The 24,530-nt window shown below is 40.8% G+C and overlaps 1 protein-coding gene across 4 annotated transcripts in view; it reads right to left on the minus strand.

Moving 5' to 3' along the window:
* Positions 1 to 495: 495 nt before the first annotated feature.
* Positions 496 to 24,530, minus strand: part of BCHE (butyrylcholinesterase) — a 48,495-nt gene continuing 24,460 nt past the window's right edge. For all 4 annotated transcript variants that reach the window (XM_019284735.3, XM_010397421.3, XM_010397420.3 and 1 more), the window contains exons 3-4: positions 8,617 to 8,783; positions 496 to 1,916 (exon numbers count right to left, since the gene is read on the minus strand). In XM_019284735.3, the coding sequence (XP_019140280.1) occupies positions 1,795 to 1,916; positions 8,617 to 8,783 (289 nt within the window). In that variant the 3' untranslated portion in view covers positions 496 to 1,794. The remainder of the gene's footprint in view (positions 1,917 to 8,616; positions 8,784 to 24,530) is intronic.

Below are 24,530 nucleotides of genomic sequence, written 5' to 3' on the forward strand. Positions count from 1 at the left end.
GAAAGTTCATCCTTCTGTGTTTATTTTCAGTATCCCATCGTCAGCATGGAGAATATTTGATAAATACTATGCTAATGTATGTAGTGAATTAATTAGCTGTGGTATAAACAAGTAGTGCTACATAAAGAGGGATTTTGTATCCCAGATACTTTCAAGTTTTGATCAGCATGTTCAAAAATGATCAGATTTTTTCTCTGTGTGCAGGTTTGACTGCAGCCTTTAAAAATCCTGTGCTAAAAGGTGATTTTCCATAATGTAGTCAGGGAAATAACTATGTTCTCTTAGAAATAACTGAAGAGATGATAAGCCATCCTCTCTTGCAGAATTTGGCCTTCCTGTGTAAATAAATCCTTTCAGAGCAGGGATCCTATGTGGTCAAACTGATTGCCAGGAAGAGAACACTCTCAGTTCATTATCTGGAGTTCTTCAGCTCAATCCAAGGAGGCATTTTGCAATCACTAGCACAGAAAATAGATGCACTGAAATGCTCTTGCATTTACAGAAAGCTACGGGATAATTTATTTATGAGATGGCTTGTTGCTCTTACATACTACTTACATTCATCAAATTCTTGGCGTTTATTCTTCCCAGTTGGGCCAGTGAAAAGCAACCAATTAAGGTGGTGTTCAGGCAGAAAAATTCCAGCTCCATCCAGAAGCAGGGAAGTAGGAAGAATTATCCATGGGTTTCTTTAGAAGCTTTTAATAGCTTCAGCTCAAGCAGGTGGAAAGGAGTGTGGGAGATGCCAGCTCACAGGGCAGGGGGCTCACCTGGCCATGGCAGAGTCCTTTGGGTCCTTCCCACCAAGGTCACAACGTCCCTCTGCAGGGATCCCCTTCCCAGCCTTGCTCCCAGGAGATTTCTGGCCAGGCCCCATTCTCCTGGCAGTTTCTGGGGGCTGAGAAGCTGCTGACACAGAGATTGAGGCTCTTCTGCAGGTGTAAAAACCTGCCCCTCGTGTTCCAGTAAATGTGGGGGGTCCCTCAACCAGGGGGCAACTCAATGGGCAAAAAAAAATCATAACTGGAGCTTATCTCCATAGGAGGGACATTTCCCAGGGTGCCTGAGCTGGAAAGGTGTGAATTCATTAATTGTGAATCTATAATTCTTTACTCCCTGAAAAATGAGGATTGTGGAAAAGGCATCAGGTTTTCTAGCTTGTTTCACTGTAGCACTTGATTTAGGCATTCAAGGCAAAGCTCAAATCCTCTCCTACCATGGCTTTGTCCTACAGATTTGGCCAGAAAGAAGCAGTGATTCACACTTTTATGGCAGTTCTTAAAACTTTTTGGTCTAACAAGCAAATATTGCCTGGTATGCCCAGCAAAGTTATTGTATCTTTGTGTTTATGTCGATGAAATTATGTCTGAAACAAGGTTTGAGTGCGGTGGCGTTGCAGTTAAAGATTAAATCTGATTGAGCTCTGCATGGCAGTGCTGTAAAACTGCCATTTCTGTTTTAAAAGATTCCATTTTCCTCCAACAGTCTGCATTGTTCCTTTGAAGGGTGAATTTCAGCATCAGTATTTATAACAATATGTACATCATTAATCTCCAGCCTTTAATCTCTGTGGTCCTACCTAACCCAGTGAAGCTTCAAAGGCTGTGGGTGCCTTATGTTTTTTTATTGGGAGAGGAGGTGAAATAGAAATGAAAGATCTGGAATCAAAATTGTATCTGTAACAGTTCCTTTTAATCTGCATAACATATTTAATGCTTGACATGTTGGGAAGCTACCTGGATATTTGCCTGATGAGCAGTTCTAGGGACAAACTGGAAAGAGTAAACATATTAATTAGAGACTGCACAGCTCCTTCTTGCTGGTATAATCATTAAATTGATTTTTCCAGTCTGACATGTAATTGTTCCAGCGATGGAATCCTGCTTTCCACTCTCGTTCTGCTTCATCAATATTTCCTGTAAAACATGAAATGGGTTACATTAATCTAAATTTGAATCTCTTTGTATGCTAATTGAAAAATAATTTTGATTATCAGTGTCATCTGCTCCAAATACGTTATGGGGTGGTTTTTGCTTCTTTTCTTAAACCTGGGATGACTGAAAATTCAGTGATTAGCATTTTGTCTTTCCATCAGAAAGGAAGGAGTGCAAAGATAGCATTCTGGCAGGGTAATAAATTTACTTTGGATTTTTTAAAATATATATGTATATACTTAATATGTATACATTTAATAATTTTGGATAATTCTTCTGTCCATCAAATCCATCATTTTAAAGCCACTTTTTTTTTTATCCTCAAAATATTCCTTTGGTTCAATATACCCTGCAGTGAAACCTACATACCCTGAAAACTAAATAATGCAAAATGGGAGAGATGCTTGCAAAGATAAGGTGAAATCACAGCTTTGTTCAAGGCAACAACAGGATTGCCATTGCTTTAATGGATTTCAATGGATGCCCAGGATTTCACCCTCCCGTGGAATAAATCCCCAAGTTTAAAGCATAAAGGGTGCAGGTTTGGAGCAGGATGCTGCCAAATGTGCACTATGTCAACACGAAGCTGTTTTTTCTTTTCTTTTTCATCCCCACCTTTAAAGCATTTTCCAAGTAATCCTGTGTCCCAAGGAAATATTTATTGCCAAACTTCTTATATGCATGGGAGCAGAGGGTGAGGATGAGAAGAGTCTTAAAAATACAGCATTTCACAGGGCTCCCAGAGGATTTTATGGACAGGGATTCCCTCCTGCAGCCCCAAAAGGTGGTTAAGCCTGTGGGGAAAGGCAGGGGCCTTGCCAGAACATCCCATACACCACCAGAAAGGGGGATAACGCCTGCAGGCTCTATCAGTCACCGAGGCTCACAATTTTGTATCAGCTGTAGACTTTAGGATAAAGTTCAGAAGCCACTGATGGTCTATGATCTTTATTCATTCTGGTCCTAACTCTCATGGTGTCCCACCCTGGCATAGCTCACTTCCAGAAAAAGTTGGTAATTGTGTTCCTGAGGTAACAGTTCTGTGGTTTCTTTATGCTCCTTTGGCTTTATGTTCTCCTGCTGCAGCAGAGCCTCAGCCCTTTCCCTCCATAAATACACCCCTTCCCCCTTTTTTATGATCTGCCAGCACTGCAAGTATAACTGGTGATGTGAAAATGAAATACTTCTGTGTTTTACACATCACTAGAGAAAATATTCGGGAGAGAGAGTTCACTGATTCTGAGATTTAGCTTGGAGAAGCATCCAGTAATTTGGTCGCTTATCTGCAGTTTAGCTCAACATTTCCAAACCTTTTTGGTCTGGAAATCCAGATGGCAATTTAATGAGACTTTGAAATGAGATTTACTTCTTGGTTCCAGTGAGACCAGAAATAAAACCAAGATACTTTTTCTCCGGGAAGTCCTGTACTTTTACATGCAGTCAAAAGGGAAAGTGTGAAGAACAAATATGAGAAAAAATGTCAATAAATTAACCACATCCTTCTCCCTCAGCTCAAAGTTGTAAATAAGCTTGGTTACAACAGACATCAAAGGAAAGTTCAGATATTTTGAAATTTCTTTTTTCTGCAGGCCACAACCACCGTTAACTCGGAGATGATTTGGAAATGCTGGTAACAATAAAACCTCATTTTCACTGCTAAGCTATGCAGAGAGAACTCATAACTAAAGGGACAAAACATGCACAACATTCTGCTTTCCTGACTCTAAGAACTCTCCTTTGCACATATTTAATTTAAAGATGTAGTCAGGGTCTCAGGAAAAGCCAAATTTTCCACATTAAGTCAAACAGATTGGTAATTCAGTGTATGAAGCAGCAGCAGCATTATTTGCAGAAAACTGCCTGAACCGTGTTTCTTTTTATTCTTGATTTTGGGTATCCAGTTTTATTTATTCAGGCAAAAGCTCCACTAATGAATTAAAAAGGAAACCTAAAAACATCCCTTCTTTAATTATTCAGGTGTAGAGGTGTTTGAAGTCTGCCCAAAGATGCTGGAATATCTCTATCATAGACACATCCTGAATTAAAAGTCACTGTTCTGGAGTAGTATGTATGAATTATGGGGCTTTTCAGTGCTTCTTAAAGATTATGGTGAAGAAATGCACCAGCTAGAGAAAGGAGACATCAAAAAGTTCAGAGGAGCCACCACTATGAATCTAAAAGACAAAAGGGGGACGGAAAACACTGAAATAAGAACTTGAATTCCCATTTGTTTGCTTTTTTTCCCCCAGTGATAAGATCCAAATTGAAGTCACAAGTCAATGCATCCCATTATCACCAACATCATCAATCTCTGGGAAGCAACCACCCATGACTTAGATGAGCTGACAGCTGGGAGGCAGAAAAGAAAAAGATGAGAGAGTCCAAGCTGACCGATAATTACAGCTGAGAGCAGGGGGTGCCTGCAGAGCCACGGAGGCAGCCAACAGCGCTCACAGGGAATTTGCTGTATGTCACTGGGGCAATCCCAAACTTTCCCTTAATTCCCATTAGCCCCGTGCAAAGCCCAGTGAGGTGGACAAGGAGAAAAGGGGAGATTCTGTAGGCAGTGAATCAGTGCTCTGAAAGGTTTAACAGACCAAAAAACCAAACCAAAACAAAACAAAAAAGGGGTTTTTTTTAATTCTTCAGCAATGCCAGTGCAATCAGCTGGAATTTCCTACCATTCCATCCATCCCTTTACTTTAATGGTGTTACAGCAAAGTTAAATTTATCACCATCCCATCCTTTGAACTGCTGGATGTGCCAATAAAGTGCTAATCTTAATGTTAACACACAAAAATACATTTAGGATTGGGATAAAGGCCGTATAGCTGTTAATTAATAAGGGATGACAAGTTAGAATTAATTTTTCTGTCCTCAACAGCTGATGATTGGAAGTACCTGCAAGTTTCTGGGTTCATTAGTATGATAAAGGCCACAGGTTCATGCTGTAGATTGTCGTGGTGAGAGTTTCTTCACGAAGGTGCAGAAAGAAGAAACAAATAATATCTACATTCAATATTCTTTAATCACACTCTGTGGATATCAAAACTTTGTTAGGCACAGCAGTATATGCATTTTCACATGTTTTCAAGGACTTCAGATTCCTTTCTTTTATTTTTTTGATTCTTCCAGAAGCCAGCAGAGCTCTCTGGGAGATGAATTGTTCTAAGGGCTGTTCTCTTTCCAATGACATATTGGAAATTTTGTAAAGAAATCAGATTGTTTAGGTACAGAAACGTATTGCTCATAGGTGCAATGAGTGAAGTCTCTGTTGGTAGGTGTAGTGGTACTGGTGAGGTTATTTGTGATTAATTCACATTTCTTCATGCATCCAGCTCTGAGGAAGTTTAATTTAATTCTGATGGTGAATTTTCTATTTAGTTAAATTTTTAGTATTCTTACCATCCTGAGTATTTATCTCTGTAGAATCCAGACACTGGCTGGAGGATCACCGCAAACACAACAACCTTTGTTACTCATTGGGCAAGAGGTTGAACTTTTCTCTGCCTCCACATAAAAACTCTTTTTAGGGTGGTTTTAAAAAGTAATGCATTTGTATTATCTAGTTTGATTTCTTCATAGATGATACATGACGCAGTAATATCAAAAAATATAGGAAAATATGTATTAGGCACACTAAAATAGGAATGGAAGAGTAAATGGAAAGTTTGGCTGCCTGCAGCGTTCTACAATCAAGAGGAAACGGGCACATATAAATAGGAAAGGCTTTAGATGCATTAAAGGCTGTGTTGAGGAGGTAAAGTCTAACATTGATGCTTTCATAATTAACATATGATTGCTCTAAAAGCTACTTAAAAGTCACTTACTGTTTACTGCCCCTCCTGTGTGATTCTTTTAGCAGCAGCCAGCAGAAACCCTTCTGGTTTCAAAGTGAAATCAAAAATGCTGAGTGCTCCCAGCTTGCTTTGGGGTGAGTAGGGTGCAGGGTGTGCTCAGGGCCTTGGAAATTGGGTTAAAATATGGGTAGGAATTGTGTCTGGTTGGAGTTGAGAGTCTGTGTCTACATCCAATTTATGTTTTCAGTGATTATTATCAAGCTGGACACAGAACTGCAGGTTCTGACTCATGTCTTCAGTTATGGATTTATGTATTGAAATTGGAGGAGAAGACACTGAGAAATCTTCCAAAATCATGCCAAAATCATTCCAAAATAGTCTAGAGATAACAAGGCTGTATTTTACATATGGCTGTTACTCTTGTGTTACTGTGAGAGCCTTATTTTCTCCTTATTATTTTCCCACCCCACAACCAGAAGAATTTAAAAAAAAAAAAAATCTGATAGGATTGCTTGAGGAAAATGTGAATTATCTAACAATAAAGATATATATTTCTCATCTATTTAACTGCCTCAGGGAACTTGTCTTACCCAGCCTGTGATGGGAACAGGCTGGTTCAGATCCAGGACACATTTGGAGCTGGACTTTAAAGGCTTTAAAATCCCTCAGTGGGTGGCAAGGCTTGGGCTAGGAGTGGGTCAGGAACTGAGCAAGGGGTTACCAAGCACATCCATGGCAAATCCTGATCACTTGAGGCTGAAAATTCATAATTTCTGCAAAATAAGTTGTTTTGATTATCCTCTTTGTGTTCTACCTGATAGAATTCTACTTTGCCTATCTGAACCCCTCTTGAACTTGTAATAATGAGAACATAAAAATTCCTTATTTGTTCCCTGTCATCTTATATCACCTCATGTTAAGGCAACCTTCTTTTTCTAACAATATTTCAATGAAAGGAGTCATAGAAATGAGAGGCCCCTAGAACACGAAGAGATCTCTGTATTAATGGTGTGCACTGTCCTTTGGGCATAAAAGGAGTGAGGAAGTGATTGCAGTGAAGAGAATTATTGCAATATAAGCTATTATATCATGTTTGTACATAGGATTTTAAAGGGTTTTCTGTCAGAATTGTATAACACTGTATAGGGAACATAATGGAAATGCTTTTATATTTGCAATGTTTCAGGGACTGACAGATGATACATGACAAGGCAGTGCCACTTGTTGACAACATTCTTGCCTCAGTTCTATATTAGGATCCAGACACGACGATTCTTCTCTTTTTGCTAAGAATACGCTCGTGAATTTCTTTTAATTAAATTATGTAAATTTATGTTGTGAATTACTGAGTGTGGCACAGTGATGCATTTATGTCTGCTGGCAGATCCTGAGTGTTGCTTCATCATCCCTCACCCCACAGGACCAGGCAGAGCAGCTCTGCTCTCCTCCAAGACGTGTTGAACTCTGGTGATCTGCTCCCTCCTGCTCCACATGGACTTAGTTAAGCTCAGCCCATTTGTAGGATCCACATTTTTCCCTAGGGTTTCCCAGCCAGGTTAAAGGAATATGTAAAAGAGTTCAGTTCTTCTGGCTCAGCACAAACTTGTCGGAATCTTTGAAACCTCCCTGAAATCCATCAGTAATTGGGAACGCTGTGATTTTAAAATCACAGAGTAGGCTTCATAAATTATTCATTTTACCTACTGATTTCACGTCTCTCGATTTAATTGAAAAACATCTGTTGAATTGAGAGGGGATAAAAGTTGAGCCATAATACAGTCACAGACTCAAATGAGGAAGGAATAAATTATTTCAGAAGGAATCATCTGTGCACCATGACAGTTTACATACTTTTAATGCTTACGTGGTTTTTAAGACGAGCATTCAAACTCAAGTCTTAGAGAAAGATTTTGAATTACTAATTAACATCTTTAAAGTGTATCTCGTTTTTGAAATGAGAATTTCCCCCAGTCAATCTGCAGAATGTGATTCAGAGCTGCAAAACCACTTTATAAAATCAATTCCTTTTGAAATCCAAAGCACAGAGGCTTCATCTGTTCCTGGGCTTTGGGAAAACAGTGCCATCGGTCTTCCAAAAATTTGAGTCTTCTGTGTTCAACTGACCTTAAAGTTCCAAACAATTATACTTTTCTTAGCAGTGAATCTCACAAATCCATTGTATACATGGCACAAATCAGTTTGGTTTTCTATCAGCAAATCCTGCAGCCTCGGGGTTGTCAGCAGTGACACTCCAGAAATAAAACACAGGGCTCTCACGTGAGCTGGAAACCACAATCCCCTCTTGGCAGTGGCAGCGTACTTCATATCCTCGGGGGATTAGTTACATAAAATAGAATCCCATAAATAATAGATAATATAATCCAAATAAAACATCCCATAAGGTCCCACAGTTTGTACAGAACATCTAAAGCCTCCAGAATTCCCAGTGCAAGCGCTCCTTTAGCACTGCTCTCTCCAGCATCTGGGAACCCAGAGCCTGGTGGCACCAAGACTCTTGCAGGGGGTACCAAAGAACAGAGGTTTCAGCACTCAGTGTCTCACATTGTGGCTGCATCTGCATTTTGGGAGAGAGAAAATCCATATTGCAAAGTCCTGGCCCTGGGTGTGTGTCCAGGTTTTGTCCTGGTACAAAACAGGGTGGTGTCCCCACAGCCAGAAGCACAGGGTGCGTTCTGGGGTCCACCCTCACCACCCCACAGACACTTTTCTCCAACACCAATTCAGTTTTGTCCAACTGAACATCTCAGTCACAAACAGGAACACAAAGATCTGAACTCAAGTATCACATTAATGTCCAGCAAATAATCCTTGCACAAAAAATTTATATTAAAGCATCTTATATTAAAGAGAAGAATGGTTACCTGTCACTTCCACGACTTTGGGGAAGAAGTATTTCCAGAACCGGCACTGCTGAGCTCGTAATTTTGTCAGTACCTCGGAAGTGTTGGTGTTCAGTGTCAAATATTTTTGGTCAGTACTAGTGAAGACTGGCCATTTTATTCCATTAGTCAGAGTCCCATTTGGAGCTCTAAATGAGAAAAGAAACAATTCATTTAGAATGAGAAATCACCTCAGCACACAATAAAGCATGATTTGGGGTTATTTAACAGTTGTTCAGCCTAAATGTGTTAGTTTGGAATGACTGATGTATCCTTTTGTAACAGGGGAAAAACGGCAGATAAATTTCATTTACCCTCATTTGAAGAAAAAAGAAATCCCCTTTCAAGGTGTTCTGGTTTCATCAAAGGGAAAAACTTAATAAATAATCATATTCAATCAACTTTCTGAATCTGGAGGTTCTCACAGACGTTGTGAATTATTAGGGATGACTTAAGAACAAACCAGCCTGCCTGTCTGAGAGGTTGAGTGGGTTGTGTTTTAGTTTGAATGCTTCTGATCCCTTTAGATGGACAAATAGATTGGGATAAACAACAGGGATAATCATGCAAGTAAAGGTAGAAACAATGCCTAAACTTGGATAAGATCTGTATTGGGAGAGAGAACAATTATTCCTCATGACGAAGGAAGCGCCATCCTTGAGGCTTGTTGAGTCCTGTTAGTGGAGGGCCAGATGGGAACAGTCTGAAATCTTGTGGAAACTGGGAAGAGGTACAGAGTGCTTGACCCTTTATAAAACCAGCTCTGCATGGGAAATGAGCACAGCTGTTGGTACTACAAGAGTTGGGATAAATATTTATAATACAACAGAATTCATGCGGCTCTAAGGACAGGCATCCAGATTTTCACCTCCAAAAATGTCAGTATCTGTATGAGGGGAAAAAATGGTTTAAATGTGTAGGAGAACAACAAAATGGGCAGCATCACATTAGGGAACAAACAAAACAGACTATGATTTACAGGAATAGAAGTAGATTTGTATTTCAGACAGTCAAAGATCACCATTAACTCAGAAGACGTTAAGGATAGAAATGAAATATTTTATTTCAGTTCAAGCACAGGAGCCATTTTCTTTCCTAGAAGCTGATATCAAGGAATCTGGGATTTAAGGCAGAGCAACAGTAATCGATGATTCTTGGTGGGAGAAATTAACTCTGAGCTGAGTAAATTTGGTTCTCTCTACTTTTCACCAGGACACTTCCCAGAAGGCAGAAGGCAAAGAGGAGTCCAGGGAGTGGAGCCCATTTGGGTTCTGCTTCCCAAAAGTGGGAACAAGGCATGAGGTGTGGGTGGGAGCAGTCAGAGCACAAGATGCTGAAGCAATATCAATATCTCTCAGTTAATTCCAAATTAATCAAGTTTTCAGCCCATGTTTTTTCCATTCTGGGATCTTTGGCATTGGCTGCTGCAAGAACCAGCATTGCAATAAGAGCTTCAGGCTGTCATTTCCTGAACTGCACCCTTCCTCACGGATTTTTCTTGACTAATTCAGCTCTGATTAACCTATGGCACCTTTCTAAAGTGCACATTTATTTGTGGCTCCTGAGAATGATGACTTAAGCAGAGCTGACTTGCACTTGAGCTCAAGATCAGGACGCTAATGGTGCTGTCAGTATTCATTTAACAGCTTTTATGCTATGAAATAAATCATGACATCCCACATTATAATTTACAGGTGTGTGGGGGGATTACACAATGCCTCGATGGCTACAGATGTATTTTACTAAAAAATGATTGAAAGAACTGTCAGGTGAACACAGCACTTTGAAGCCCATGAACCTGCTGATTACGACAATCTCTGCATTTCTAGGAAGTTTACTGCTCAAAGAAATGCCCAGTAATTTCCTTCTTAGCTTCATTATTGAAAATTTCCCAGGTTAAAAAGCAGCTCCCGGTCGGAGCAAAAGGGAGATCACAGGAGTATAATTTGGAACAAGTTATGATTATAACCTTGTTGTTCCCTCACAATTACTGTTCGTTCTTTCTTGCTAATAACTTCATGATGAGAATTGCAGTGCCCAGAATAGGCTGTAAAATTCCCTGTTCTTTACACCAAATTCAAAGTCAAATAATATTAGAATAGAACAGTGGAAGTATGGTGGGAATACCTTCAGCGAGCAGACAGGAATCCAATACCCTGCACAAACTTGTCTCTGCCCATTTAGGTTTGGATGGACAATCTTTGCTGACAGATTACAGAAACTTGTTTTTACCAAAAAAAAACCGAGTTCAGTTTGCATAGAAACCTCCATTCTATCATCTTTTATCAAGTCCTCAAACCTCTGCTCTTTCATCTCCTGGTACTGCTTAATCACCTCTGCTTCAGTAATTACAGTTTTGCCACTTCAGTGCTGTTGCTGGGGTCTGATGGTGTGTCCTGAAAGGCTTTGGGCTGTGCATCTTCAGTCCAGGCCTGAATTTTGTGGTTTTATCTTGTCAAATCACCTTTCTTGGACAAGCTTTATTCAGGGAAGACCTTAATTTTGTTTGAACAAAGTCATCAAATGATATGGCTTGGAAGGGACCTTGGAAGATCCAACTCCCTGCAATGAGCAGGGACATCTTCAAAGAGACCAGGAGTATGAGATTCACTGAGTATCTTAGAAAGAATCTGGCTCCTTTTCTACCCCTTTTACTGTTTGCAGGAGCACCTCTTAAGGCAGTGAAGAAATACAATTCTTTGAATTGCTCCCAGAAAAGAAACGCAAGAGAGAAAAACAAAACAAAACAAAATAAACTCAAACCACCTGTGTTTAAACTTTGGTGTAAACAGAATTTGTCTCATTCCTTCAGCTACATTTTTTCTTTGCATATGCCCTGAAATTACAGGCTGGATTCTCTCTACTCTGGTAGTGGCACAGCAGCTCATTTATAGCAAATTATTTTGTTAAGATATGTCTTTAAGTGGAAGTTTCTTGATTGCACTTGTTGTTACTCAGATCAGGTTCTTTCCCTTATGGGTTTTTCCATCCACAATTGCCAATAACTTTTAGTTTTCAAGATTAATTTATAGCAAGTGTATGAGATTTGATATGGGTGTGAAGAGGGTTTTGGAAGAGATTATTCACCAATCATTTCTCTGTATTTAATATTCATCTTCAGCAACTTTAGAAAAAGTTAATTTCATTCAAATGGAAAATGCAACATGAACAGAGTTCTGTTAATCATAATAAACATACATACATTACCGTTCTCATTAATATGATCAATATAGCCTGAGATACAACACCAGCTCACTGCATTTTTATTAATATTCACACAGCATTACCTTTACAAATGCTTTATCATACACAAAAAAATGTCATTCATCATCTGACTGGTTTTGGTAAACATTCAGGATATAAAGTACCAGGAAAATATTCCCTTTATTTTTGTGAGTGAGCTCTGAACAGCAGAGTGAAGACTCAAAGAGTGAATTCCATCATTTAGCACATTCTTTTGTACTGTTCAGTTGTACTTTGAAGAAGGCCAGAATGGAAAATATTCTCTGCTAACTCTCCTGCAAACATTTTTAGGCTGCTTTAGGATTTACCTTTGTAAAACCACTGTCCCACACTCCAGCTTAGGCTGTCCCAAGCTTTCTCCACATTCCTATTTAGCTGCTCTCTTTGTGACTTTTGTTGTGTGTTTCTCCAGAGGACAAGAAAAACAATCCCACATCCCAGTGCCCACTAAGATGAATGAAAATTAATGATAACTCTGCTTCACCCTGTGCAGGAAGAACTGAAATCCAACGGAGACCTGTCCCTCCCAGTGTGACTGCACTGGCTTCACCCTGGTTGGACCTGCTGATGCTCGTTTCCAATTTGGCCCCTTTTCTCTTAAAAGATGGTTTAAAGGCAGGGGAGAGGGAATGTGAACCCTTTTTATTGGCTTTTGTGATTCCTGGTGGCTGTTGGGCAGCACTGGCAATCAGCTGGTTCCCATGGGATGACGTTTTATGGAATCTTACCATGGGCACAAGACAACCGGGAGGGGGAATGGCCTTGGAGGGAATGCAACAGCAAAAATAACCCCAACTCTTGCAGATTTCCTGCAGCTGCAGTGCAAAACCTCGGAGAATCACGGAACAGTCAGCTCAGCATCAAATAAGAAACACAGTGTAGAAGTTTCACCTCAAGGGTAGCTCTGGGAGTAAAAGGGGTGGTTCTGCACACGTCTGAGGTTGGATGATTTTAAGGTCTAAACCACACAGATGATATTTATTTCCCCCCCCACACACACACATTCTGGAAGAAAACATTTTGTTGTTTTCCCTCTTTCCCACTTGGCCAGGAGGACACTCCTAATTAGCAGGAATGCTGATGAGGAGCACCAGGCCCCCCTGTGCTGCCCCAGCCCCCCACCCTGGAGGGACGGGAAGTGTTTGTGGCATTAGTCAGGCCAACGCAGCCAGATGTCTCACATGATTTCCAAAGGCCAGGACGTGTGATATTTATACCTATGCTCATTTTCCCATTGCAGCACACTGGCTGCCAGGCTAATCTCAGTTTGGGGTGGTGGTGTGGTCCCCGGGGGGTGATTGGGTAGGGACAGCAGAAGGTTGTGTAAGGTGCTTGGATAGCACCACTGGGAGCTTAACAGACACTTCCCAGTCCAGTGCCATTAAAAAGAAAAGCAGATTTTACTGTTAACTCCTGGCTGAGTCTTCTCAAACCCTCAAACAATTTGGCTCAATCCCAGTTTTTCATACCAGGCCATTCGTTTCAGATGACTCGCTGCTAAGTAGGCACCAGAGAGGTCCATGAGTTTGAAAACCCTAAGTCCTTAACCTGAGGAGCAGCTCCAGCTCTTGGAACAAAGAAAATGAACCTGCTCTGGAAAGTTGCCTTAGAAAAGTTAGAAAGGGAAAGGATGAAGAAATATCTGTAACTGGTAAAAAAAAAAGGTAACTATAAAATATCCCCTGAAGCTGTAACTAATGCACAAAATTTTCATTCAGAGACTGAAGCCCCTACCAATCAGAAATTCTCTGCATGAATGTGTAGATTGAATCTGATGCAATATCACCACCAATTGGGTCGCTGTTTCTGTGATTCAGTACAATGAACTTATCCTTAGATTTTTTTTTTTAATTCGGGCAGTTACCCAGGATGTTTTCCCAAATCAGCTACTCTTCTACCACCTACAGAAGTGGCTGGATGGGTAAAATCCTTACATTATGCCAAAATATTTTACACTAAATTGTAGACTCTGAGGCTGTTTGCTATGAGAAATTGCAAAAGCACAAATGGGAGGGGCACTTTTCTGTCCATTATTCAAAGTTTATGAGTTGGCCTATCTGGAATAACAAGTAAGGGGAAGTTACATTCTTTATCCTCCTAGACTAATGGGACAGACAGCAGCTATCCAATCTATAGCTGAAATAAAAGAAATTATTATTATTATTATTATTATTATTATTATTATTATTATTATTAGCAGCCAAGCTTTAAAAACTATCACACTGAAAGATAACAGCTCAGGCAGGGGGATTGTCAGCATGTGGAATACTGGGTGATTGGAAAGCATCCATGATTTTCAGTTTCATGAACTTCCTTGGAGTTTTGCTCTTCCCAAACTATCACTACCTGTAGTACTATGAAGAACTGGGGAACCTGGGAAAAAAAATCGTATTTAAAATCATTTTATTTATTAGAATTTAATTATTGTGAGAAAATAGCAACTGGTTTCTGAAATTGTAAGTAATTAAACATTTATCATAGAATTGATTTAAATTCTCATGGAATTGAAATAAAAAATTTCTCATGTAATTCTCCTTAGTGAGGCACAAAAACCCTGATTTTGTGGCATTTGAGCCTTACTGAGATTCCCACAGCAAGGAATAAAAGGGCTTCTCTGATGAGCACTACGAGTCTGAGGGATGTGCAGACTTGAATCCTTCAAACTCCCTTTTTAATCAGCTGGGTGGGGAAGTTCATTATGCCCTGCTGTGCTCAGTTCTCACTCTCAGATCACACACATGAGTCCATAATCCAGTGACTACAGAGTGTCCCTGAGCCAGAGCGAAGGGAAACTGCTTTGCAAGTTCTAGCCTGGGTAAATATTATTCCTTCTGCTGATCCCTGAAGAAAGCAGCAGGATCCAGCTGGCAAAGTCTTTAACCGACAGAAACTGGAGAAGAACCTTTGCAGCTAGGCTTTCTTACACCTTCACAGGCTAAATAAAGCTCAGGATGTTCCTTCCAGATTCCAGCCTGCTGACAGCAGCTGTCTGTTTAAATGCCTTAAACTATAAATTATCGTGGTATGTGCTATTATGACCAATATCAGTTTCAGGAAATGAAGCAACAAGTTGTTACTCCTTTTTTTTGGGGTGTTATTCGTGTTATTTTGTGCTATTTGTTATGGTTTTTTGTCTTGTGTTGTGCTCCAAAGAGCCTCATGGAGCACCCATTGAGCTGAAACAATTCTTGCTCATGCAGGTCATGAATTCCTGCTATATATAAGGTAGGCCTCAAGACATGGGTCATAAATGATGGAGTATTTGAGACATTTAGATGCAGGAGGTTCTGCCTGAGCTGTTTGCTGTGCATTTAGGAGCTGGGTGCTTCCAACCCCTGGCTCCTGGATGGGAGCCTGCTCTGGTGTCAGGAGAAATAAAGAGCTTGAGCCAGAGCTAACGAGCCCTTCAACCCCTGCCTGCATTTCTGACCCCCTGGGCCATGCTGCACATGGGTCTCCTTCACTCAGAAATGTTCCAGCCAAGTTTGGGGCTGTTTCAGGAACCCCAAACTCCATGCAGAGCATGGATGAGACGGGATTTTATCATACCAGGTCTGGAACTGTCCCGCTGTTCTGTGTAAGGGCCACAGAGACGATTTCACACCTTCTCCAGGACTCAGGTCCTGGTGGTGAAATTCACATGTCATATTTACACCACTTTTAGATAGACATGAGAGAGGCAGCGCTGCACCTTAGTCCTTCTTCGTGCTGGAGGAACAGTTTTGCCTTTTTTTTTTTCCAGTATTCCTGTAAAGCCTTTTGTAAGACCCTTTGGCCCTTTTGTGTGGTATCAATTTCCACTTTCAAGGGCCGCTTTTCAAAGCTGCTATTTCTTAACACTCCTGGCTGCAGCAAGAAATCAAATGGAACTCTAGTTTTATTCTTATCTTGTAGAGGTTGAAGAGGGATATTTGGAAATGGAAGAAGGTCCTGAACCCCACTGAGACCTTGGAGGAAGTACCTTCCATAGCAGGTAAGTAAAAGAAAAAGTAGGTAGGAAGGCACCTGGCACTTGCCCTTTTAGTCATTCTCTGAGGCTGTTTTATCTCCTCTGCAACCTCTCTTCCTCTTCATGACCTGGAAAAACACAAACCTACGCAATATCTGAACCAGAATTGCTCCCTGGAACAAACCAGGGCTTCATCAGAAACAACAAAGAGGGCGTGAAGAGAGAGAAAAATGTTTTTATAGCCACAAAGCCATTAATACCGGGTTTTAAATTCCCAGTGCCTTTGGTAAAATTTGTCAGCCCAGCTGGTTCTGAGAAAGACTAAATACTGTGCTCATGGATATTATTGCTTGTTCCCTTCCTTCCTTTCCTTCCCATTAATAAAGTTCATCCCAGGCCCTCAGAAATTGTTGGATAAATGTGTTCAATGCTTTTCTTATCACTAGAGACTAAATTTGCAATTGAGAGTGTGTAGTTGATACTAAACCAGGATATGATAGTTCAAATTTGTTTTCAATAGAAATTGCCCTAATCATGATTTATTTTCAGGACGGATGCTCCACAGAGCCCTGCACCAACCAAAATCCTCTGGATTCGTTGTGTCCTGATGGATTTCATCACAGTGGCATTTTTCTTTATATTTTCTACTACTGCTGTATTTCTGTGAGTGGGAGGAAGTGCATGAGTCACAAACTTTCACGACCATGTAATCTAGGCCAAATTGAGCAGTCCTAAAAATGAAACTATTGGGTAGCTGTCAGCAGGGCGAATTTGTGTTACTGCTTCATCAGAAACAGAACCACTGCAGCTTCATGCTGGGAAACGTAGACAAGAAGACAGAGTGCTCTCTACACCCCAAAAACTGTTTTAAAATATTAATAATATCAATATTAATATTAATTAATAATAATAATGATAATCTAATATTTTCTTATGGCATAAATTCATTGTAGGCCTGACATTTATGGGTGGAAGTTAGATGTGACACTTCCTTTGGTAAACAAATTCAAATTATGTCCCGTTCTTGTAACATCTTCTAAGTCTGTTTTGAACTGCAGCAAGAGGGAGACCTCCAAATACCAACACATGGACCAGGAGCCATGGAAGGGGTGCTCTTAACTAGAAACAATATGAAAAGAGAGAAGGAACCTGTTTAAAGTTCTTCACTTTCAAAATTGAGGGGGGTTTTGTGGAAATTATGGTACGCAGATTACTTTGTAACTAGGAAAAAAACAGCTGTTAAACCTCTGACCATTTCCAGTTGTACAGAAAATTCACTTGGAGGTTTCACCATGAATAAGATGCATGAGAGGCAGATATTTAAGACTTCATTAAAACAAAAAACTTTGCTAGAATCAAAAAATCACAGTATTTGAACAGCTGTTCCAGCAGGAAAAGGATCTGTCAGGTGTAAATTACAGGTAACGCTCTTCAGGGTTTGTATGTTACGAAGAAGTTCTCTTATGTTCCTGCAAGGAAAGGTAGAGGACACAGATGGTGGCCAGAGGTGTCTGGGAAAGCAGAGAATGGCAGCTTTTAATTTTATGTTCTTATAGAATTGTGCAACATCCCCAACTGTGAGCACAAAATGCCCAATTTCTACCAACACAGCTTCAGATTTCTGGGGACAGACTCTCCCAAATCCCAGCACTGGATTTCTGACTACATTTCCCCACCACTGCCTTCCCCTGCAGCTGATTGAAAACAGAATTAAACACCATATTGAGCTCCCTTAAAAAACGTGGTGTTAGGTAACCTCTGCTGCTCCTCATTTCCTCTCCTCTCCCCTTTGCCACTTCCCTGGAACAGCCAATCTCTGGCGTTGGGGAGTAAATTAAAATGTGCACTGAAAGGTTTCCATTCCTCCCGTGAAACTTCTCAGCATCACCTCAGATTAGTGTTCCAGAACCACCAGGAAAAATGGGGTTTGCAGACCTTTCAAACTTCCATTTCTGCCTTCTGATGGTGGAACAAGGGCTAAGCTGCAGGAAAGCAGCACGGAAGAAGAGTGGCCCTCCAAAAGGGGATTAACTGTGGGTGAACGTTAATTAGAATTTCACAGTGCCTTTTGAAGCCATGTGTTTACGTGCCTGTAAAATACTCTCTGGTATTTTAGTGTCTGGCTTTATACGTGAATCTGCCTTAGACTTACCCCATAAGTTCATGTGGGCCCTTCCTTCGTCTCTCTGTTCACAGACTTGTTCTCCCCCCAAAATGGTTTGAAAGTCTTTCAGCCATTTTCTGCTTTCATATTTCAATCTCTTTTTTGTTCTGTCTTCTTTGTGCATTTCTTGGTCGCCCAATGTCTTGCAGCAGTTGCATTTCCCTCTCTCGCTTTTCCATTTTCCTTCCCTTCAAACACTAAATTATTTCCACCCAGGTTTGTTACTCTCACTCCCAAATTTGAGGTGTCAATGACACCATGGTTTTATTTCACTCTTGAAACACTTGTTTCTCTTCATCCTTCTCCTTTGCCCGGAATGTGTCTGTGCAGACTCCGCCAGGCCCTTGGGACAGCAGGGAACGCTGTCCAGTGCAGGCTGTTCAACCTTTCTCAGTTATGAGGCCTTATCCAAGATTTGGATCCATAGAATCACTGAATCAGTTAGGTTGGAAAGGACCTCCAGGATGTCTAAGTCCAATTGTGACCCAGCACTGCCAAGGCCACCACTGTGCCATGTCTCCAAGTGCCACATCCACACAGATTTTTAATCCCTCAAGGGACAGGGATTCCACCATGGTCCTGGGCAGGTTTCACCAGGACAGAACAGTCCTTTCCATGAGGAATTTTTCCTAATATCCAACTTAAACCTCCCTTGGTGCAACTTGAGGCCGTTCCCTCTCCTCCTGTCCCCGTTCCCTGCGAGCAGAGCCCGACCCCCCCGGCTGCCCCCTCCTGTCAGGGACTTGTGCAGAGCCACAAGGTCCCCCCTGAGCCTCCTTTGCTCCAGCCTGAGCCCCTTTCCCAGCTCCCTCAGCCGCTCCTGGGGCTCCAGCCCCTTCCCAGCTTCATTTCTTTCTCCAGACACCCTCCAGCCAGTCAGATCTCCCTCACTTCCAGGGCTCAGGAGCTCACCTTGCTCAGCCCCAGGCCTGTGAATCACCACTGATGGTTTTGATCCTGCAGCCTTTGACAATTGAATTTGGGCTTACCCTGCTCCATAAAGCATTGTCGCTGTTCTTTTCCAGGCAAACCTCTGCATTTTAGCTCTAGGTTTAATTTTATTCTCACTCAATGACTCCTACAATATTTGGACAATATTTCCTTAATAGATGTTCTCATCTCCTGTTTGAAAATAATGGTTTGACTCATCTGTTGGAGGGAGGAAAATCCGCGTGGACAGAATTGCGTTTGCTGCGCATATGGAAAGGAACGAGACAGCTTCTTGTAATTTGCAATATTTGTAATAAAATTAAACCAGTCTCAACAATTTGTATCCCAGACTTATTTTCAAAAGACATCTGAATCAAATACTCCTGTTTTCAGTTTTGAAATTCAATGACAGCTTGTCAGCTTGCAAGCCAGAGAGAGAGAGAGATGCCTGCCAAGGTGAGTCTCTGGTTACTGATATTTTCCATGATCCACTGTTTCCTAACAGTTTGCTAAAAAGGTGTTTCCATTACCGTTTCTGAATATAACAATGGATGTAAACTCTGGTAAAGATGATGAGTCACTTTTAAGAACCCAAAACTGAAGGTGGAACAATAGGAGGAAATTTTCTTAAAAATTAAACTTTTTTTTTTCCCCCTTTTTGTTCAAGGCTATAATATCTGCAATTTTTTTTTCATGGCTCAGAAATTACTCACAAGAAAGACAGCAAATGTGAGAATAAATGTGTCCTTTTGAGTCAAAATGAAAGCTTTGATTTTCCCTAACATGGGGAAGAAAGACTTTCCATACACATTTTTGTAATTTTGGGAACCTCTCTCTTGCTTTGTTCATATTCCATTTTTTTTTTTTTTTTAAATCCAGAAATCTTTTCTTCTGGTTTCTTGACCTGGTCAGGAAAAATCACTTGTTAAGATGAAAAATTCATTTTTCTGGATGAGTGTGAGATCTCAGGAGTGGCAGCCTCAGGGAAAGGCTCCTCTTGGTCCCCCCGAGCTGTGGCTTTGCAATGTTTGAAGACCCTGTGAGGATCAGAATGCCTGCAACCCAAAAACTTTCCTCTATCCCTGTGAACACGAGCGAATCTCTGGCAGAAATACAGCCCACAGTAAATTTCTTCCCTTGAAATGGCTCAGTGCGACATAAAACTTCCAACTTCCTGAAGCATAGGGAAATTAAAAGTGCTTGGAGTTTTTTATTTTTATTTTTTCCCAGTATATTCAGTCCTTCCCACAGCCAGAGTATATAGGTCCCCAGTTCAAGTGCTGCCTGGACTCTATATGAGGCTGTTGGTTTTGTTCTCACTGCTCTGAAACTGCTCTCTATAAACAGGGTGGGAGAAGTTGGTAACAAAAGCACTGAAATTTATTATGTGCCTACCAGTGGAACATCAGGGAAAGGCAATAATAACCAGACAAAGTGCTTCAAAGCTTTAGTGGGACAATCAAAGCCTCACAAATTCCCCTAAAACATAGGAGGAAATATTTCAAAGGCTTCACTTTATAGAAAAAGCTGCAAAGATTTGTTTCAGCAGTTGTAAAACTGGCAGGGAGACAAGTTTTGCCCGTTTCCTTTTATCCGAAACATTTTTCACAAAGCCTTAAAAAATATTATCTTTGTGAGCTCCGTTATAGTCTTGCTTGAGTTTTCAGCTCATCTGATTTGTCTGGCTCTTGTCACTTTGCATCTCTCATGACTAAAGAGTTACCAAATCGAATGGATAAAGGAACAGAAAAGGCATCCATAGGTTTGGGATGTCCTCCAGTTTTTCAGGATAAATAAAATTTCCTCTTCCCAGAGCTGGCAGAGCATCCTGCTGCTTGGGATTGGTAGGACCTGGTAGTGTCCTCTGCCTGCTTTCAAAAGCTTTCTGAAGAATAACAAAAGCACGGCAGAAAAATGAACTTTAAAAATGTTTAAAAAGAGAAATTTAAATTCTTTCACTGTGGGTGTAGCATAAAATCAAGTGTGCTGGAAAGAATTCAGGAGAAGGCCACTGAAAATTAACAGTGTTGTTAAAATAAAGGTTATTTCCACAGAAACAGAATCATACTGGGCCTGATCCATCACTTTTCATATGACACCACACTATGGTTTCCTGCTGGATCCAATCTGCCCAATCCAATTTGTCTAACTGTGATCATATCTGGTGTTCTAGCAAATGATTTTGAGGCTATGAATTGATATTCAACTGCCAATACTCTTAAATGCAGGAACAGGCTGAGGAGACCCCAGGTCAAGGTGAAGGGAGGAATTTAACCTCAAAGTGTAAACGAAGAACTTCGATTTTGGAATCTGTTCTTTCTTGTAACCCAAATATTTCCTTAGCCTTGATTTATTCAGACAGCAGGAGTAATAAGTCTCTTTCTTCTCTTGCTGATAAAGAGGCATTTTTCAGGGTATGATGAAAATGTTGCTCTTTCAAGGCTCAAATTTATGAAAAATAGGTTTTATGAAATACCTTAATAGCACTAGGAATGGCTGGGATACTTGGTCAGACTTATTTGATACCCAAACTCAGCCATGAAAAAGACTTTTTAAGCAGGATCTTCACAGATCCACATGTGTAAATACATGGCAGATTCCTGAAAATGACACTATTCCTTGGGATCCAGAAGAGAGAGATTGGAGTCCAGCACCAGCTCCAAGGCTCACAGGAGAAATATCTGTTCCTGTCTCCTGCTGAATCCTCTACATCTCCATTCCCTGCTTAAATTCAAAGATAGAAATTCGTTGTGCCTGTAATTTTTCAGGAAAAATGGTCAGTAATCACTGATGGTTATTCTTAGCCAGGATGTGAAATAGGAAGTACCCAGAGATCTGGAAAATTGCATCCAGTACTGCTGGGGATGGTGGTGGACTGGGAAACCCCTGGGCTGGCTAACAGTGTCCTTTTAGTTACAGAGAAATGCAGAAATCGAGGATTTCACCCTCTTGGATGCTTTGAAGGAGTCACTTTCTGTCCCTAGCATTTTTTCTTTTGTCCTTACACGACATTTGGGATTTCTCACAAGTTTTCTTGCTTTGACCCTTCTGATTCTCTCTCCCACCCCACAGAGGGGGGAGAGGGCAGCAGTTTTGTGGGGTTTAGCTTCTGGCTGGGGTTAAACCATGACAGAAACAGAAAATGCTCCTAAATGCACATTTTAAACTTTCCCTATCAGCATTTTTATTCCTCACATGAGAATAAAACCCAGAGATCACTAAGGTCAAAGTCTGGGCTTGAAGACCCCTCATGAGAAGCAGCTCTGGCACCTTTCAGTCCCTCCCAGCCAGAAAACACCAGGAAAAACATGATTTCTTCCAGTTTTGTTGACTCTCCTTCATCTCCTTTCCTCTGCAGGCTGCTCTCCCCTCCCTTGTGCTTTTGTACTCCAGCACATTAGAATATTAGGTCAAACACCCTCACTAAAAAATGTGCTGTTCAATACTCCTCATTTTTGCTTGATTTTCTCTTCCTCTGCTGGAGACACCAGTGGTAATTTTCCCCTCAGAGGTTTGCCCTTTGATCATGCCAGAATTTCCTATAAACATTATGTCAAAACAGGGCTTCCCCAGTTCCTTATAAATGTCTGCTGTGCTCAAATGTGCCAGGAAAAAAAGGATGGCCTATTAATCTTGGAATTATCAGGAATTACTATGACTTCCCCACTCCTTGCACACTCTGAATAGAGGGATACAGAGCTTTAGGGGTCCGTGTTCTGGATAATGAGTAAAGGGTCACACCGAGGGTTAATCCTGACCAGATCTTTTACTAATACACAAATTGCAGGACTGTACTGTTTTTCCCAATAGTGATGGTTTGGATCCTCGTGGTGGAAGGAGAGGGAGGGATTATTTGCTGTTTGCTGTGGAAACCACTTGCAATTCAATCTGTGGGGTAATCTAATTATAGTGTGAATGATGATCAGAGTAGGTGACAGGACTATCTTCCACAAACTTAAAGCTGAATGTACCTTATGTTGTCTAATTTTAGGAGCTGCAGTGACAGGAACAGTGTTTTGCAGAGCAGGTTATTGAGATTTATCTAAATATATACATAAAAGTTATATACATGAAAATTAAATCTATACACAATCCAGTGGAAACCAGTAGTTCAAGGAAATGTAAATATCACCCTCCAAAATCAGATGTAGACGTGAATTTCTCTTTTTCCACTAAGAAATAATTCTATTTAATGGCAGGATGTGCTGTGTCTGGTGGAAGATCCTGGCTGCAAGCTCCTGCAGGGCAGGATGGGAAGCTGCAGGATGGGATAAGGAACTTCCACTCAGTTTGCTCTCCACCAAGGCCCTAATGACACCAGTGCCAAAGGAATGGTGTCACTGCACATCTTCACAATGCAGGAAGTGTTCCCAAGCCTTTCCCAGCCTCAGACTTCATCTTGGGAATCTATCAGATGCTTTTTTGGCATTGACAGATCAACCTCACAGCTCAGTTCCAGAGTGTGCACCATGGAAAGCTTTGCTCTGCATCACAGCCTTTCCTGCCAAACTCACATGGAGGTGTGTGCTCAGGCTCTGAGCAGAGAGGGAGGCAGGAAGAGCTCGTGGATTACATTTTAGATTAAATTTTACCATAATTATACCTGGATTAAAGCATTAGTCAGTGATGAGTAAAGCTATTGGTACAGCTACTTTCTGAGTTTTAATATGCTCATCTCTTCCGGTAAGAGAAATATTACAAGCTCCAGAACATACAGGGGACAGGAGTTAAGGTAATTAATCCTCCTGCAAATCAATCAATTAATCAATCAATCAAACCTACTGATAAGTAAATCTGTTAAAAAAGGGATGCACATAAAAATAAACTGTGAGTTCACTGTGGAGGGTGAGGTGAAGGGACAACACAGGGCTGGGGGTTGGCAGCCACCAAGTTTGGGGTGTCCTGGAGCTGGAGAGAACCCACACAGCAGAGGAACATGGATTTGGGGTGGATGGTGGAGCCCCTGGCACCTGGCAGCTCCCTGGATAACACCACAAAGCACAAACAGCACTTTCCTTGGATGGACAAACAGAGAATATCAGCTTGAACAGGAAGGGAGAGATGACACCTGGAATTACAACTCCGTGGGGATGACAGTGTTTAATTCTGGCAGGGAAAGTTCCAACAAGGTGTGGATGAATCACAGGTTTAAAGGTGGAGAGTTGTTATTTGAGAAACAACATGTTAGTGAGAGTCTCAAGGGTATGACCTGGCTTGTTTAATGAACAATTAAAAAAAAAAAAAAGAAAAAGGAACCAAAAGTCATAAAATAAATCTTACACATTGTCAAACAAAATATAATGCCTGGAAAATGTAGTACAATAGGCAAATTCAGTCTAGAAACAACGCTTTTATAATTGTAACCATTTTAAGTGGAATTAAGATTTAAACAACCTAACCATGTTTGTTCTGGAATTTTAATCAATGGAAACATTTTCAATCAGTGGAAACATTTCAGTCCTACCTGTGTTTTGTGTTATGTACGAGGTTAGGTGGACTAAATGAGCACAGTGGTCTCCTCTGGTTTCTAATCTATTAAAAAAATTAATTAGATCCTGTTCCAATGTTGAGTTCAGCCTTTACAAATCTATATATCCTTGACAACTCAAA

This window comes from Corvus cornix, chromosome 9 (assembly GCF_000738735.6).
Source record: "Corvus cornix cornix isolate S_Up_H32 chromosome 9, ASM73873v5, whole genome shotgun sequence".
Classification (NCBI taxonomy): domain Eukaryota; kingdom Metazoa; phylum Chordata; class Aves; order Passeriformes; family Corvidae; genus Corvus; species Corvus cornix.